General features: G+C 40.0%; 2 protein-coding genes across 5 annotated transcripts in view; both read left to right on the top strand.

Annotated features, from left to right (window-relative positions):
• Positions 1-12,392, top strand: part of TPD52 (tumor protein D52) — a 41,242-nt gene extending 28,850 nt beyond the window's left edge. For 2 of the 4 annotated variants that reach the window (XM_007451734.1, XM_007451733.1), the window contains 3 exons: positions 4,893-4,934; positions 6,833-6,881; positions 10,715-10,834. In XM_007451734.1, the coding sequence (XP_007451796.1) occupies positions 4,893-4,934; positions 6,833-6,881; positions 10,715-10,834 (211 nt within the window). Of the gene's footprint in view, positions 1-4,892; positions 4,935-6,832; positions 6,882-10,714 lie in introns of all 4 variants that reach the window. The other 2 variants (XM_007451735.1, XM_007451736.1) reach the window with 2 other exon arrangements.
• Positions 12,393-16,617: 4,225 nt separating this feature from the next.
• The window catches only part of MRPS28 (mitochondrial ribosomal protein S28), a 109,039-nt gene continuing 108,684 nt past the window's right edge, over positions 16,618-16,972 (top strand). The window contains exon 1 of the mRNA XM_007451732.1: positions 16,618-16,861. Within this exon, the coding sequence (XP_007451794.1) occupies positions 16,646-16,861 (216 nt within the window). The 5' untranslated portion in view covers positions 16,618-16,645. The remainder of the gene's footprint in view (positions 16,862-16,972) is intronic.

Raw genomic sequence — 16,972 nt, 5'->3', positions numbered from 1 at the left:
TTTTTTTTTTTTTTTTTTTTGCGGTACACGGGCCTCTCACTGTTGTGGCCTCTCCCGTTGTGGAGCACAGGCTCAGCGGTCGTGGCTCATGGGCCCAGCCGCTCCGCGGCATGTGGGATCCTCCCAGATCCTCCCGGACCGGGGCACGAACCCGTGTCCCCTGTATCGGCAGGCGGACTCTCAACCACTGCGCCACCAGGGAAGCCCATCCTTTTGACGTGTGTTTCTTCACATAAACCTCTAGATATTTTGTTGTTGTTGTTGGTTTCGGGCTCATTAAAGTCATTCCAGATAATTCCATTTTGCTGAAAATTTAAAAAAAAAAATTTTTTTTCTACCACTTAATAGGAAAAGAAATGACCTCTTTTCTCTTGTTGTAATAGAGTACCTTTTGATTTGAATTTGAAAAGCTTTAATGAACTCTTCTACCTTTTATGCCCATATTTCCTAATTTTAGTTACTGCAATTATTTATTCATTCTTTCATTCAAAAGTATTTATTGAATGGCAGCTTTGTGCCAGGCACTGTTCTAGACTCTAGGGTTCAAGTTACCAACCAAAATAATAGCTGGGTGAAATTTGGAAGCTTTAAAGAAAATAATATAAAATGAAATAAATATTAATGTGTGTTTCAGTTAAAGCCATCCGTAACAGTAATAATGGTGAACTGTGTTTCAGGCATGACTACGTATAGCAGGTGCTATTATTTTTCTGATTTTACAGATGAGGAAAACTGAGACTCAGAGAGGTTAAGTGACTTCCTCAAAGTCATACAGCGACGTGGCTGAAGGCCAGGACTTAAACCCAGGCACACCCGCGTTCAGGAGCCTGCACTACCCTCTGCATTGTTCTGCCTCCCCAGAGCAATGACAGTTTAAGGCTTAGGCCCTACAGGCACTGTCCAGCAGTTCCTTTCGTTCATCACCTATGATCAAGAGATTATCTTGAGGGCAAAAGGGGATAGTAATACATAAATAAGCTTTCAGACGTGTTGACCGTTAACTCTTCTTTCTCTATCTTCTGTTACTTCCTTCCTTCTTCTTTTCCCTCTGCCCCTCCCCCTTTATTATTATTAGGTCTGAAAATTTCAAACACCTATGTAAGAAACAAGGAAACTTTAAAAAATCAATTCAGCTTTTTAAAAGAATAACTTTTCCAAAGTAAGAGTAAATATTAGATTGCGAAGTACTTGGTGTTTTCTGAGTGAGAATCAGGTTTTGCCCTGTTTGATTTTTTTTCTCAGTGTTTTGAGGAACCCAGATTTACATTCCTACTTTGATTATAGGTTACCTTCTTTGAGAGCCAAAATCAAGCTGGAAAACGTTTTCATAAGTTTGCTTTATAAATGCTAACTAATCCTCACGATATATCTGTTAGAGCCAGTTCTGGTCCGGTAGCTACGTGGCTTTGTGCTTTTGAAGTTTTCCATATTATGTTTAAACTTCATAGATGATAGCAGATCCTCACAATATATCTGTTAGAGACAGTTCTGGTCCAGCAGCAACGTGGCTTTGTGCTTTTGAAGTTTTCCGTATTGTATTTAAACTTCAGTGATATTGGAGATGATGTGTAAGTTGAAGCAAGTTGAAGCTTGTGTAACCTTCTGTAGAGAAGCTAGAAGTGCAAGGACAGCTGCCCAATTGTTAGATTACAGCCTAGCCACCAACAAAGTGGAATTTCATTTAAATAGGGATTGTAGAGAAGTTCAGATAACTGGGTGGACTTGAAATTGATATGTACTCCTTGTTCTTCCTGCTGTAATGGCTACCTCAAAAGTGGGAACACCTCAATTTTGTATTAATTTAACTGATTTCATTCTCTGTTCAGTGGCTGTGTTTTTAATCTTTTCTTATTTTGAAATGTAAAACATACAGAAATTCAGCTCAGCAATTTATCACAAAATAAACACCTTATTGTAATCATTTCCTTGCTTTTTCCTGTACATTCCCACTTAAATGTATTTAGTGGATGTATCCTTCATGGTACTCAAATATTTAAATTCTTTCTCTGCCTTAACTGCTAATTGAAACACAACACCAGCAAGGATGATTTTGTCATGATCCTGTAAAGACCCTAAAGTCCTTTACAAGAGATGCTGCGCTGTTTCTCAGAATTCTCAAAGTGTTCACTTTTAACATTCTTTAAGTCATATTATAAACATCATTGGCACCTTCTAGGTGCTTAATAACTTAAAGGCCCCAAGTTATCATTTCTATCTTGGTTTTCTTGGAAGTGTATTGGTAGTCCTTTCCTATGATCATACTGTAAAAACAAAATACTTTTAAAAATTATCTGTATTTCCAACATTATTGAGTGTCTTCTCCTGACTCTTTACCCTGTTTGTCAGTTTCCCCCATTCTCCTGATATCCCCTTGCACTGATGCTTCACCAACTTTCCTTCTCCTACCTAATCCGGGGAAGATCCCTTGATGAGTAAGCTCTCCGCTGCCTTCGTAAGCCCTCCGCTGCCTTCTTGTGTTAGTTCTCCATCCCCGGATAATTCCATGTGACTTTGTGACTTTTACAATTCAGTTTTTCAACTTTTATGACCTCAGGACTTGTTTCTTATGTAGGATAATCCTGAATTAATTTTGTGCGCTGGATGTGGAACTGATAGTCAACTTGATGCGTCTACAATTCACTTTTATGATCATTCTTTTCACTCTGCCTTTGCCGTAGTCCCTTTTAAGTAGTTTGTAGGCTGTTTAAAGGGGCACAGTATCCACAAATTGGCCATTGGAGGAAATGATCTTTTACAGATCTTAGGGAGAGTCAGTGACTAGAATTAACTGTGCATTTCTGAGATTTATACTTGCTTTATCCACCCATTTTCTCACTTTGTTGATACTGTTGAATTCAATGTGTGAGTCCTTCGGACAAATAATTTATCACATGTTCAGCCATTAAGCACCTTCTTTTGCCAGAATTTGGTAATTTCTGCCAAAATGTTCTAGCAAAGTCTTTTGGTTAGGAAGAATAGAAAACTATGTGACTTCGCTCACCTGAAAAGGGAATGTGTTGCATGGAATGAAAGTTCTTCTGGAATCCAAGGAGAGGAAAGGAAGCAAGCCCAGGCCCCACCCAGACTAGTCCTGCTCATTGAAAAGCTGTTAGAAATCAAGGTAGCTTCCAGAACCCCCCAAAAACCAAGAAACCCATTTCTCTACCACCTGAGCCCTCTTCCCTGAATGCTCATCTCTCCTTCATTCCCTCTACCTCTCTCTGTGCTTTATATGCAGTTCTTTCTTTGGGAATTGGTTTCCTCTGCATTCTTGAAACTTGTACCTGGTCCCCGCAAATGTCTTCCTCAACATCGAACACTACATGACTTTCTGGTTCAAGTACCTACCACTAACTGACCAGTGGCTTAGTGTTCTAATTACAAAATCCCAGGATAGGAATCATAATTATCTCAAATCAAATTTTTTTTTTTAATTTGGTCTAAACAATTTGTAAATTACCAGGAAGTTAGCTCTGGTGGGTGGAACTCTACTGATCCAGTTATTATATTGGTGATGGTGGAAGGTGGCTTTGGGAATGTGACTTACAGAGGCAGCTTTTTCAGAAGGGTCCGAGGAAGGGCAGGTAGCTTTTGGAGTTCTGGTATTGTAAACTAAGAAAGGTGATTTTTATTGATCTCTGTCTTTAAAATATGGATGCAGCACACTGCAAAATATCAAGCAGGAAAAGAATTAGCAAATTCCTCCCAGAATATAGTCTTATATCCAAGGTATCTACCATTGTGATAGGAAGAGAGAATGCTGAGCTACAGTGGATCTTTTCCTGTATTGTGTACAACATTAAGTACGAAGATGTCCAAATATTTTACTGATTATTTGACTGTACGAGCTGTCAGCTTCTTTTGATTCATATCAAGATCATACTCCATACTAATGCAGAACTAGATTTGAGGAGCTACATTGAAACACATTGTCATTTGTAACAACGGAATCTTGGAGAAAACTAAATCATAAACACACACAGTATTTAAATATAATTGAGAATTGAAACCTTGGACTGTCCAGCTTACCCCAAAATGCTGTGTCAGTGATCAAAATGCTTATAAGCATGCTAACAGTAGCAGCAGGGTGCATACAGTGACTTAGTGAGCCCCAGAATTGAGGTACTTTCATCTTGTGAGGTGTTCTCTATGGGAGATGGCTGGAGGTAGATAACCTTGAACCCCAATGGTCAGTGAACTGCTTTGCCCTTGAATAAAAAGCTGGTCCTTGTAAAACAGGGGGTCAAATGTTATATGAATGTCCTATAGGGACATTTATTTTGAGATGATGTACAGGTGTCCCTTACTAGAAAACTGGATACGACTACCACTAAGAAATGATACGTAATTTTAAAGTCACTTGAAGTTGTCAAATAGTGACTTGGAAACCTTTCTGTTCTGATAACAAGTATGTGGGAGAAAAACGACTGCAGGAGCCCTTCAGTGGTCTCTCTTTGTGTGTGTGTGTGTGTGTGTGTGTGTGTGTGTGTGTGTGCACTTCACTTTTTGAGGGGAGGTGGTGAACATTGGATTAGGAGTCTTAAAGACCCGAGTTCCATTCACGATTGTGCTGTGACCTGTAAATTATTAACTTTTGAGCCTTGATGCTAGATTCATTACAGGTACTGGTGAAAGCACTGGACAATTTTCAAAGTGCTATAAGAATGCAACGTTGATCATTAGCTCTATTAACTGCTAGAATTAAATTGGCTCATGAATAAAAGTAAATTATGTTGAAATAATTTTGATTCCCCTCCACCTCAAAAAGCAGGTAATTCTTCATGGTGCCAGAAGAACAAGCTCCTAGAAAACTAAGTTTTGTTTGCTTTTTATAATGTCTAATTGCCACTTTACTAACTCCATTTCTATCTCTTTTTAATGCTGCCTCTTAGTATACGCTCCATTCAACACTCAATTAGCATGCCTGCTATGAGGTAAAGTATATTTTTACAAAATGTAGTTGGTCTGATGTTTTCTTATTTTTTTTATCTAGATGTTTCACGTGAACTGTTCTGAAGTAGGAGCTAGAATTCTACTCTAAACAAGCTGTGAAAACTGTCACCAGTTTTCAGTTGCTCTTCCTAACAATGTTAGGTTGGTGTAAGAAATCCATTGAATGTTTGCAATTAGAAAAAGGAATGATTATTTCTTCTTTGTTTTGTAAACCTGTTAAATTGTTTCATATGTGGAATCTGTTTAATTAAAAAAAAGTGAACAGTGCTCATCTAATCAACCTTCTGTTTTCATGGATGTAGGTGTCCCAACTCCTCAGTCTGCATTAGTTTTAGTTACAATCCCCTTTTCTTTCTTTTTCTAATTAATCAATTTTTAAAATTTTATTTTTGACTGCGTTGGGTCTTCGTTGGTGGGTGCAGGCTTTCTCTAGTTGCGGCGAGCAGGGGCCACTCTTCGTTGTGGTGCACGGGCTTCTCATTACGGTGGCATCCCTTGTTGCGGAGCATGGGCTCTAGGCACGCGGGCTTCAGTAGTTGTGGCGCATGGGCTCAGTAGTTGTGGCTCACGGGCTCTAGAGCGCAGGCTCAGTAGTTGCGGTGCACGGGCTTAGTTGTTCCGCGGCATGTGGGATCTTCCCAGACCAGGGCTCGAACCTGTGTCCCCTGCATTGGCAGGCGGATTCTTAACCACTGAGCCACCAGGGAAGCCCCCCTTTTCTTTCATCCTCCCCATTTCTACTTCCCTCATCCCACTGTTACATTTGGAGCCAACTGTGATCTGATTCTAGTGTCCTCTTTCATCAGTAAGCACTTGCAAGTGGCACATTCTACGACCTCACCTGACCTCTCTATAGAAGCAGAGGATTTTTAACAATACATGCTTGGCTTAAACTTCAGTGTACCTCAGAGCTACCTGGAGGGCTTATTAAAAGCCTCTGCCTAGCGGGCTCACATTGAGTTTCTGATTCTGTAGGCCTGGGGTGGCTGAGAATTTGCTTTGCTAACAACTTCCGAGGAGCTACTGATGCAGCTGGTCTGGGGACCACACTTTGGGACCGATTGCCCGTCCCCACGATGGGAAGGAGGAAACCCCTTGTTCCCTTCTTCTTTTTCATCATGGTAGTAGGAAGGATACTGGAGGTCAGGTGGATAGTATAAAAGCTTTGGAAACCCAGGTGGGAGCGACACAGGTGCTGTGATCCTCCTTAATTCAAACGGATGAACGTGAAGTCACAGGAGAGGCTTCCCGTGGACTCAGAGAGCTTGTCAGTTGGGCCAGCTTTGTGAAGTGGCCAAAGCCACATTTCTGTACTCCTCCCTTCCTTTTGGTCTCTCCTCTCCCTGTCTGTTATGCTGCTGCTGGGAACCAGCATCCCTGGTGTGGAACCTCCTATGGTTTGCTTGTCCTGCTTAGGTGATATGGGTTCATGTAGAAATCTTGCCAGGCAACATGTGAATTTAAACATGAGTTCTAGAGTGTAGCACCTTAACCAGAATCAGACTGATACAACAGTGGCATTTTCTTACACCGTGGCAAGTCGGTTGGGAAAGTGACAGACTCAACGTTGGACCTGACTTTGTTCCGTCTCTTCACACATGTACTTGACTCTATCTATATGTCTAAGACTGGCTCTGTTTAAGGAATTGAAAACATCGTTGTAGAAATCTTAGAACAAAATCGATAATGTCACATAATAAAACGTTTGTATGTATGCCTGCACATCTATGAAACAGGTGTCACATATGTATATGTGTTCTTTTGCTGACTGAGAATAATGGCGAAGAGGAATACAGTCAGCTTAATAATGTTTTCAGAATTGTTGGCTTTTTTGTTCAGTGTTTGTAATTTACTATTTGTTTTTCTTTTCTCTCCATAGAAACTCCCCAACATTCAAATCGTTTGAGGAAAAGGTTGAAAACTTAAAGGCAAGTAGAGAAATGAACAAGGTCTTTTGTGTTATCTTGTTTGGTGCCTTAACTTTCTTTGGTGTGGGTAAATTATTCAAATTAGTATTTCCTTCTAAAAATAGTTAAAGAACTTCAATAACTTTCTTTACATTATTTATGGATATTTAAGATGATGTATACACTTTGAATCAACTTTTTTGAGTGTATATTGAGCATGGCCAGCATAAGTGCTGAAAAGAAATGTATAGTTTTAAAGAACAGTAGTACTTCAGACGTTTGTGCTGCTTTTTGCATTATTCACATACTTATGTAATCGGACAAAATTTAATAGAAATCTTATTGTGGAAAATTAAAAACAATATAGAAAAGTACAAAAAGCAAAACACAAAAAGGTGGTCCTACGACCCACAGACAGTGGTGTTGTAGGACTGTGCTGTTACACTTTAAAAAAGAATTAACCAAGAACCTGCTGTATAAAAAGATAAATAAAATTAAATTTAAAAATTAGCAAAGAACCATAAACATGTTTCTGTATCATTATTCTTCAATATTATGTTCAGTGGCTGCTTACATAGCCTTATAATGGGTGTTGTTTGTTCAATCCTTAATTTTTGGACATTTTTATTATTATGATGATGCCGTGGTGATCATCATTGGTAATTCATTGTTTTATTTTTTTATTTTTTTTGCGGAACGCGGGCCTCTCACTGTTGTGGCCTCTCCCACTGCGGAGCACAGGCTCCGGATGCGTAGGCTCAGCGGCCATGGCTCACGGGCCCAGCCGCCCCGCTGCATGTGGGATCTTCCCGGACCGGGGCACGAACCCGTGTCCCCTGTATCGGCAGGCGGACTCTCAACCACTGCGCCACCAGGGAAGCCCCTATTTTTTGATTGCTTTGATATTGGTGAAGGTGGACATTTTCCCATAATAATCAGCTTTATTAATTTGTAAATTGTATTATCTTCAAGATTATATTCAAAACTATAAAATCATCAAGGATCACAAGTGACCAAAAATGTTGTTTTGTTCCCATCCACTGCCCAGACTTCTCTACAGAGAAGTGCAAAGCCCATATGGTCATTTCTTCCTAAACAAATTCTGGTAGTTACTGTGGATATTTTCTAAGGGTTAAAACTAGTATCTTAAAATGTTTTATATAAATAAGCTTTAAAATATTCATATTTTGCCTTTTAGAATTGTAATTGTCACTTGCTTTTAAATATATCTTTTTAAAATTACAGAATCAGGGTATGCTTACAGAAAGAAAACCAAACACTGTATCATGATCTGAATCCTTTTTTCTTGTGCATACAAACGCTACTACCCACCTTTTCTGTTTCTACATAAATGTATAAATGTTTTTCAAAAACGAATCACACTGTACAAACAGTCCTACAGCTTGTTCGTTCAACCCCCGTAGCACGCATGCTCTAATGAACCCACAAACGCAGGCCCCTGTTCTTTTTGCTCACTGATGCTTCCCCAGGGCCTAGAGTAGTCCTTGGCATATCACAGCTACTTAATACATGTTTGATGAGCAAAAAATACATCATAGTCATTCTTTTAGGACAGTACCAGAGGCCTGCTTTATCCTTATTAATGCCTAGTCAGGTGTTTGAAAGCAAACTGTACGTTGCAAGAAGCCAAGGTTTTACTCTAATTTAGTTCTCAGTGTTTTAGGAATATCATAGCCTCTCCTTGAAATCTACCCCGAGCATTAGTTTTTTAAATGACTAGCTGCAAAACCAGGAAAGCCTCAGTTCTTTTGACACCGAAGAAGAGAAGAAACTTCCAGGTCATTTACCGTGTACTTTCCTCCTGAGTATATTCAGACTCTCTAAATTGTAGTGAAATCAGTTTTTTAAATATGACTAGGCACCATTCAAATAAAAATGTATTTTTCAATAGTATAGTGTATTAGACAAATATCACCAAGGAAGCTGTAAAATATAATTGTGTGCTTGGGATGCAGTTTTTCTAACTTACATTGATATTCAGTTAAACATCGGGTCTTCATGTACTTACATTTAGATTTTGGATCAAGTCATTAACTGTGATTATTGAGCATTTGCCATGTGCCAGGAGATGAGTATTGGGCACTGGTGAGCAACAGAGACACAGACCCTTTCTGAAGATGTTTAGACAATTAAATGGCCAGTGAAAGTAAGCACAGGGTAAGGTGCTATGACAGTGCAAGTCACGGCTGCAGGAGGATAAGTAGTGGGAATTTTTGTCATGCTTGGCAGGAGGGAAGGTCAGAGCAGGCTTCTCAGAGGATGCAGTAACGTAAATGGAAATCAAACCTTTAGGTTGAGGGGAATGTTTGAAGCTTTGGGGCCCCTTTGAGGAACACCAGGAACTTTGCTGTGCTGTGGGGTACTGAGCAGGAGATGTAGCTAGAGAGATGGGTGGGCCACGTTAAGGAAAGTGTGGGAAGCCACTGAAAGATTTTAAACAACCCGAGTTGCACATTCTTCTGTGCATTTTAGAAAGATCACTGTCTGCCCTGCAGAGCTAAGAGGAGAGAGACTGCAGAAGGAGACAAGGTGGGAGGGAGGCATTGTAATCCAGGCCAAAGATGTTGGTGTGGTGAGTTGAGCTAGCGCCAGTGGGACAGAATCGAGAGATATTTAGACTTTACAGGTGACAGAGAAAAAGTTAGTGATTGATTGGATGTGGAACAAGACAGGGAAGGACCAAGGATAACTCCAGGAGTCTGACTGGGAGTTACTACTGACATTCATGGTCTTAGAATAGAGAAGGGACCAGTTGTGGGAAGGAGTTGCTTTAGACTTGTGAATTGCAAGAGGTCTTAACATTTTCTTGTAATTAAGGAATGTCTTAATAAATTTAATAAGTATACAGTGGATACAAGTCATGCACATTTTTCATGCAATTCAAAGATTTTGGATGGGAGGCCAAGAAGAAATAAGAGAGAAAATTTCAACTAGATTCCGATTGTTAATGAATCTGTGGCCAGTCAAGACTGAGCTAAGAGCAAGGTCAGATGCAAGCCCACTGTGAGTTGCATCCTTGATCATTGACTGGTTTCTTAATGTTAGTCAGCTGCCCTCTTGGTCAGTCATGAGATGTAATGGGGGCGGGAGAGGGGGTGACGGTGGGCAGGAAGCATAGATTCATCGATGTCATTAGGGATGTGTAAGGGTTTTGAAAAGCATACAATAGTATACAAATGCGGGGCAGATATACTCATTCAAACAAATGTTTATTGACAGATTTTCAGGCCAGATAACTTGGAGTAGTGCTTCACAAACTATAACGTGTATAGGAAGCACCTGGAGATCCTGTTAAAGCTTGGATTTCAATTCTGCAGACGGAGATGGGGAGGCCAGTCTGAGGTTCCAAATGTCTAACAAGCTCCCCGGTGATGCTGAGTCTCTAGGTCCATGTACCACTCTTTAAGCAGCAAAAGGTTAGAAAGTTTATGCTGTAACTGGAAACATACATATACTTCTTTCCTTTGTTTTACTCAATAATATTTCACAAAGTGTTATCCAAATATAAAGAGAGTTCAGTAGATAACTTTAGCATAATAGGCCTTACAAAATTCTTCAGACAACCTTCCCCGTGAAGAACAATAAGCAGATAGGGGAAAAAAGTGGAGGGGTAGAATTTACCAATTTGAATATCTCAGGATGGAAACTGCGTAAGTTTTTCTGTGAGACCGCATGGAACATTACAACAGTACTAAATTCTGTACAAATAATCACTGAGCTCTTAGGCTCCTGATTTATTTGTTCTTCAAAGTAAAATTTGAGTTACTTTATGCAGAGTCAGCGAAGTTTACGTTTCCTAATGTCTCTTCCTTTTTGAACTTTTATTTTAAAAGTCTAAAGTAGGAGGAACCAAGCCTGCTGGTGGTGATTTTGGAGAAGTCTTGAATTCGACTGCAAACGCTAGTTCCACCACCACGGAGCCTCTTCCAGAACAGACACAGGAGAGCCTGTGAGATTCCTACCTTTGTTCTGCTACTCACTGCCAGATGCTGCAAGCGAGATCCAAGCACATCTTGTCAACATTCATTGCCATGAATTTCCACCAGATGTGCTTTTGTTGAGCTTTACATATTCCTTTGACCAAATAGTTTGTGGGTTGAACAATGTAAAAATATCTTAACCTCTATTCCTGGGAAACACCCTTTTATGTGCATTTAAGGCCCTTTATTTAGAAAATATCATTATAAAAACATATATAGTACCTGGAGATCCTCACTAGAATGATCTAAGAAGCTGTGGGTTATCGTAATTGCTTTCCTACTTTACAAAATTGCTCTGGATCTGGGATACCAGTTTGATCTTTGTCTTCTACACAGTTTTCTTTTTTCCTCTTTGAATCTCTGTATATTTGATTCCTAGGTAAGACTGTTCTTTAAAATTTTCTGTATCCTGGTTATTAAAAGTTTTGGCAAATTGTTCTTTACCTCCAAGGGAAGAACTACCAGGTACAAAAAATATTTTCAAATAAATATTGTTTTGGAATAAGTTATCTTATATCTTGGGTGTGTGAAGACACCAGACTAAATATTCAATTTATTATAGTTTTGTAAGTGACAGTATGTACAGACAGTAATTCAAAATCCTAGGCGACTTGAGAGTGGAGCCCTCACATCCTTGTTTATCACCATCTGTGACAGTAACCATTTCAGTGTCATGGTCATTATGCGTCATGGTTATTGTGCCACTTATAGCTACTTATTTTGCACCAGATTAAAAGTTTAGTTTTGGAATAGACTGTAAGTTAATTTTCTGAATCAAGCATATTGTATCATCAATAGGTTGAAATATGAACACTGTCCTCAAACATTCAGTTCAAAAGCCTGAAAGATTCTTAGATCTAGGTAGCTGAAAAGTGCTAAAATCAATCACATTAGGGGAAACACTGTTGTCTTCATTTAATTCATTTAGCAGCATTTACAGTAAGAAGCACACATATGACTAATATAACTTGAAAAAATTTTATACTAAGGGGTTGGTGGTAACTCCTGAGGATTTAATGCATTAATAAAAATCAACTCATCATTTTCTACTTACTTGTTTTCAGTGTGTTCGAAATTACAAAATGATACTGTAGATATTGCCCCCTGCTTTGAAAACTGAGTGTCAGGGCTGAATGAACCAAAGCCTCTGGAAGTATCTGCATGGAGGCCAAGGTACTCTATTAATTCTAATGGCTACTTACTCATCACCATCTTTTCCTTATGCTGTGTATGGTTATGGCCTACAATGTTGTATTTGTTATTTATCAAGTTGTGATTGTTTTATTATTGTTTATGCCAAATGTTAATTGCCAAGCTTGGAGTGAGCTAAAGCATTTTTTAAAAGCATGACTAGATTTACTTTGGGATAAATTATCTTATCCAAATCTGAAAAGCTACAAGTGTTGATTGTTATAAAATATTGATAACATGCTGCCATTCTTGATTGCTGGAGCTTTTGTTAGCACTTCAGATGCAACTGAAACTATGCTCTATTACATGTGAAAAGCTTAATAAATTGTGTATATCAGTAGTATAGGTCTCAATATTTATTATGAGACCAGTGGTCTGGAAACAGCTTGTTGTGTTACATAATCAACCGGTATCTATGCTTTAAAAAAAAAAAAGGCCATTTTTTACCATCTGCTTTAAATCACTGCTTCATGGTATCAGACTACCATAAATTATTTACTTGAAAAGGCTTTAAGGCAAAGGTTGTTGAAGGATTGTCCTAGAGGAGTCGACATGTAGAAATTTGTCTTTTTATAGCAATATTGTGGTTACTCAACATAGGTGTTAAATTATTTTTTCAACCAATTAGTCTTTCAGTTGTTTTTATCACATCTTCTTTTCATCACATTGTTTCTTGGATGTCCAGCCCTATCATCTTTTTAACAAAGCAAAATGGAGAAGATGGCAATTTCTTTAGTTAAGTGAAATATCCTCAAGTCTCCTTACTTTATGAGAGAAATGATAGAACTAGGGTTGGAAGGTGGGATGGGTGTATGTGGGTATTGGTGATGGTTGTAAAAGAATAAATTGGAGAATCACTTTTCTAGACATCTACCTACACTTAATTTAGAAATGAGTTAATCTATTGCAGAGTACTCTGCCTCTTAAAAGCAACCAAACAGTAGAGGGAGGATAAATTTAGAAAAATAAACATCGTCTTAGAAATATTATTCCAAGTAGTCTTTGTGGAAGATTCACTATTATGAATTCACAGATATTTAAGCAATTTAGAACACAGTAATGGCTAAGAACAGCAGAGAGGGGTCCCGGTCATTCTACTGTGTTTTGTGTTTGACACTGGAAAAACATAGCAACAAGAGTGAAATCTCAGATATTTAAGGATTCAAGAAGTGTGAAAGAAGAAAGTAATTCCTGAAATTATCCCCTTCTTACAAAGAAACTCCTTAATTTATGGAGTTTGTGGGAAATAAAGCAAGAATTCTCACACCTATGAGGCCAAAGTAATCAATGGAAGAGAGGAGAAACCACTGGATTATGCTAGTAGTAACTGAAACTACTGAAATAGAGAAAAAACATGTTGAATTTGGACTCACTACTTCTGGATCTGTTAAGGAAAAGATACTACTGTCTATTTTTTTTTTTTTTTGTATAGTATTTGAAAACAATAAAAATTCTATAATTTGGGCATGGGTTCTTTTGTATTACCTATCTGCTGAGGAAAGGGGGTAAATCCATTAATTATACAGCTTCTCTCCAGACCCTTCATATCCTGGGTATCGAAAGAACCAGGAGCAGCTGTATGGACTCAGTGTATCAAACAAAAACGCTACATGCTGACTACAAAAAGACATTTGTAAGTGACAATTTGCTGTATTTGTGCCAGAGAGGCTGCATAAGGCCCTATATCAGGATCGCATGTGTTTCTTTATAGCTCTTAAGACCCAGATGAAAAATCAGATTTTTGCCCATAATGAGGAGACGTTTGGCCATTAGTGACTGTCCCATCGTAACTGGATTAATTATAGAGGCCATATTGGTTTACAGTTAATAATAAAGCATTATCACTTTTAAGTAAACCTACAATCCATAGATTTCAATTTCCACGTTCTGATTGTGAAATAAAAATGAACCAAAATCTAAATGAGCCAAAAGAACTCACTTTTAGTTTGTGAGCCCTGAGAGGGCAGGGCCTGCATGTGCCTCTCACCTGCCAGGATTTTACTTAAATAAAACGCTACTTGGTGACTTTCACTTTAACACGCTTCATCTCAATGTGCTTTCAAGTTTTCCCCTTGGTTTCTAGAATTAATTCTTTTCTCATTTTCCAGTTTGACTATTCTCTGGTATTCTCTTCTTCCAACTCCTTAAATGTTATTGCCTATCTCTAGTCGTCATCTACACAATCTCCTTAATGATTGTATTCATCTCTATGGTTGAAACGACTGTCTTTACAGTAATACTCATATCTTTCTGGTGTATCACTAGCCCTATCTTTATTCCAGGTTTTCATGCATGTTTGAGAGGCATGAGCTTCTAAATCACCTTCTGGTCACCTCCACCTAGCCACTAATAGCCACTACTTATTGAGCTTTTAGTGGGTATTGGGCATTTCACACCCATTTCCTTTAATTCCTCACGCAAGGATGTGGTGCTGTCACCATTTGATAGATGAAACCACAGCCAGTAGACATGGAGCCAGAACTTGAATTACTTTTTTATTCACTTGTCATCTGCTATTACTAATATTTTTTAAAAACATACTAACAATTTGAAAGCTATATGGCAAGAAAGAAGCTTGTGTTTTTAATAAATCAAGAAGGAAAGTGTTCAAGGAATAGAGCAGTTTCAGAAGTGCCATGATGTTGAAATACTGCCATTAGGGTTGTTTTTACAATTGGCACTGATACAGGCAAGGACAGTGCGCAGATTCACTCAGTCCTTTACCCTCTCTCTCATTTGATGCTTCCGATGCTCTACCAAAGGCAGAGAACTAGGCATACTTGAAGTCAGTTGATGCAAACTTACTCTTATCCAGTAAAAACATCAGGATTTGTCTCCAAATGCATTATCACAGTACTGAAGGAATTTATCATCTGGCTGAGGTAGGACACGAAGATAATACATCTACTGAATTTTAGAGCTGGGATATTAGTAATCCCATTTGTTCTGTAGGTGCTGAATTTAGTTAAGTTTACAAAACACTTCCTTAAATTTAAGACAGAGGCTAATAACTTGGTTTTACGTGAGGAAACCAAATCAGCAACATTAAATTGGCTTGCCTGCGATCAGGACGGGAGGTCGAACTAGAACTAAGAACACTAGTCAACACTCTTTACAATTTACCACACTTTTTCCTGAAGGGAAACAGAAGTAGCAAGAGCCATAAAAAGTAATGCAAAAACATCTTCGGCAAGACTGCATTAATGGTCAAGGGAAAGAAACGGTTTATGTACCAAACGGGAGAACTCACCTGGAGTAGAATTTAACTTAAACTCTCCACCGAATTTAAGGACTGCCGAACAGGTGGCTAGTAATAAGTTGTGTGTGATTCATACAGTCATGCACCATTCTAAGGTTACTGCACTTCTAGGGTTCTGTCTGCTGTCTACGCAGTTGATGAGAACATCAGAGTTTTAAAATCCACAGTCAAAAGCATTATTGGGAATTCCCTGGTGGTCCAGTGGTTAGGACTCTTGTGCTTTCACTGCTGAGGGCATGGGTTCAATCCCTGCTCGGGGAACTAAGATCCCGCAAGCTGCGCAGCGCAGCCAAAAAAGTCTCAGTCAAAAGCATTATTAAAATAGGGGCTGTGGTCATACATAAAAATTCCTTCTGTCCAAGTGCTTGTAAATGAGGTGGAAAAGTGCTTGCTACCTCCCTCCAGATAACTGCGCATTAATATAAAAATGCTGGGTAGAAGCTGGGTGGACAGCTTAATTCATAAACATGTCAAGCATGGAGTTAGGCTCGGTTTTGAAGAAGGTGGGCAAATTCTGGCAATTAACATGGGGCGGGTAGGGAGAAAAGCATAAGTGAGGGTGGGCCTCTGGTGGTGTATGTTTTGGCATTACGAAATTCCTTAATTCCCTAGGAGAAGGGATTGTAGCTAAGAGGTGACCAAAAATGTCTCAAGTTAATATTTTTGTAACGAAACTTAGATCCGGGATTTCACAAATGTTTGAGCCCTACCATGTGCCCGCTGTCAGGTATTCAACAGCAAAATGCCTGCCCTCAGAGTTTACAAATCGAGAGAGCAGACGCTAAACAAAAGTACTACTAAGTAAACTACGTGGCATATTGTCTGGGATTCCAATTCTAAATAAGACAGTCAAGGAGAACCTCGCATTTGAGCAAAGACCTGAAGATTGGTGGCGACCAGAGAGAGCCTTGGGGCCATCTGGGGCAGACATGCAGGCGGCGGGGCCAGCAAGAGTCGCATTAGAGCGGTGGCGACCAGAGAGAGCCTTGGGGCCATCTGGGGCAGACATGCAGGCGGCGGGGCCAGCAAGAGTCGCATTACCAGAATTTACAGCAGTACAGGCCCAAAGGGCACCCGCGAGGGCGAAATTGCTCCGAGTCAAAACCCTTTCCATGCAAAACTTAGCGGGTCGCTACTAGTAGGGGCCTTGGGCCACCAAGGATTTAGTCCCCCTATTTTACCTTAAGTCTCTCTCACACCACCCGTCTCCCTTACACCGATTAGGCCACGCCCACCGGTCCACAGTGCTCCGCAAGTGGGCGGACCTCTCATTGCCCCGCCCCGTGACCTGCACGTTCGCGGAGAAGTCAAAGGTCAGAGGTTGTGGAGCCGTCATGGCGGCGCTGTGCCGGACCCGTGCCGTGACTGCCGACTGTCATTTTCTGCGAGTGCTTCTCTTCTTTCGGCCCTGTCGAGACGCAGGCACTGAAAGTGGCTCCGGAAGCGAGAGTTCTGATGCCACGGAGCCTAGGCCGCGCCTAGGCGGCTTCGCGAGCTCTTTGAAGCGGCACTCAGAGCTGCAGCGGAAGGCGGAGCTCGGGCGGATGAGAGTGAGTTGTGGGAGCTAAGCCAGCGACGCGTTGGCGGGCGGGGCCCGCCGTTGTGGGTGGAGCCGGGAGCCGGGGCGGAGCCCGGCGTAGGGGCTGGGGCCCGCCGGGGGG

Source organism: Lipotes vexillifer, unplaced genomic scaffold, assembly GCF_000442215.2.
Source record: "Lipotes vexillifer unplaced genomic scaffold, Lipotes_vexillifer_v1.1 scaffold359, whole genome shotgun sequence".
Taxonomy (NCBI): domain Eukaryota; kingdom Metazoa; phylum Chordata; class Mammalia; order Artiodactyla; family Lipotidae; genus Lipotes; species Lipotes vexillifer.
This window is presented reverse-complemented; position numbering and strand designations above follow the sequence as displayed.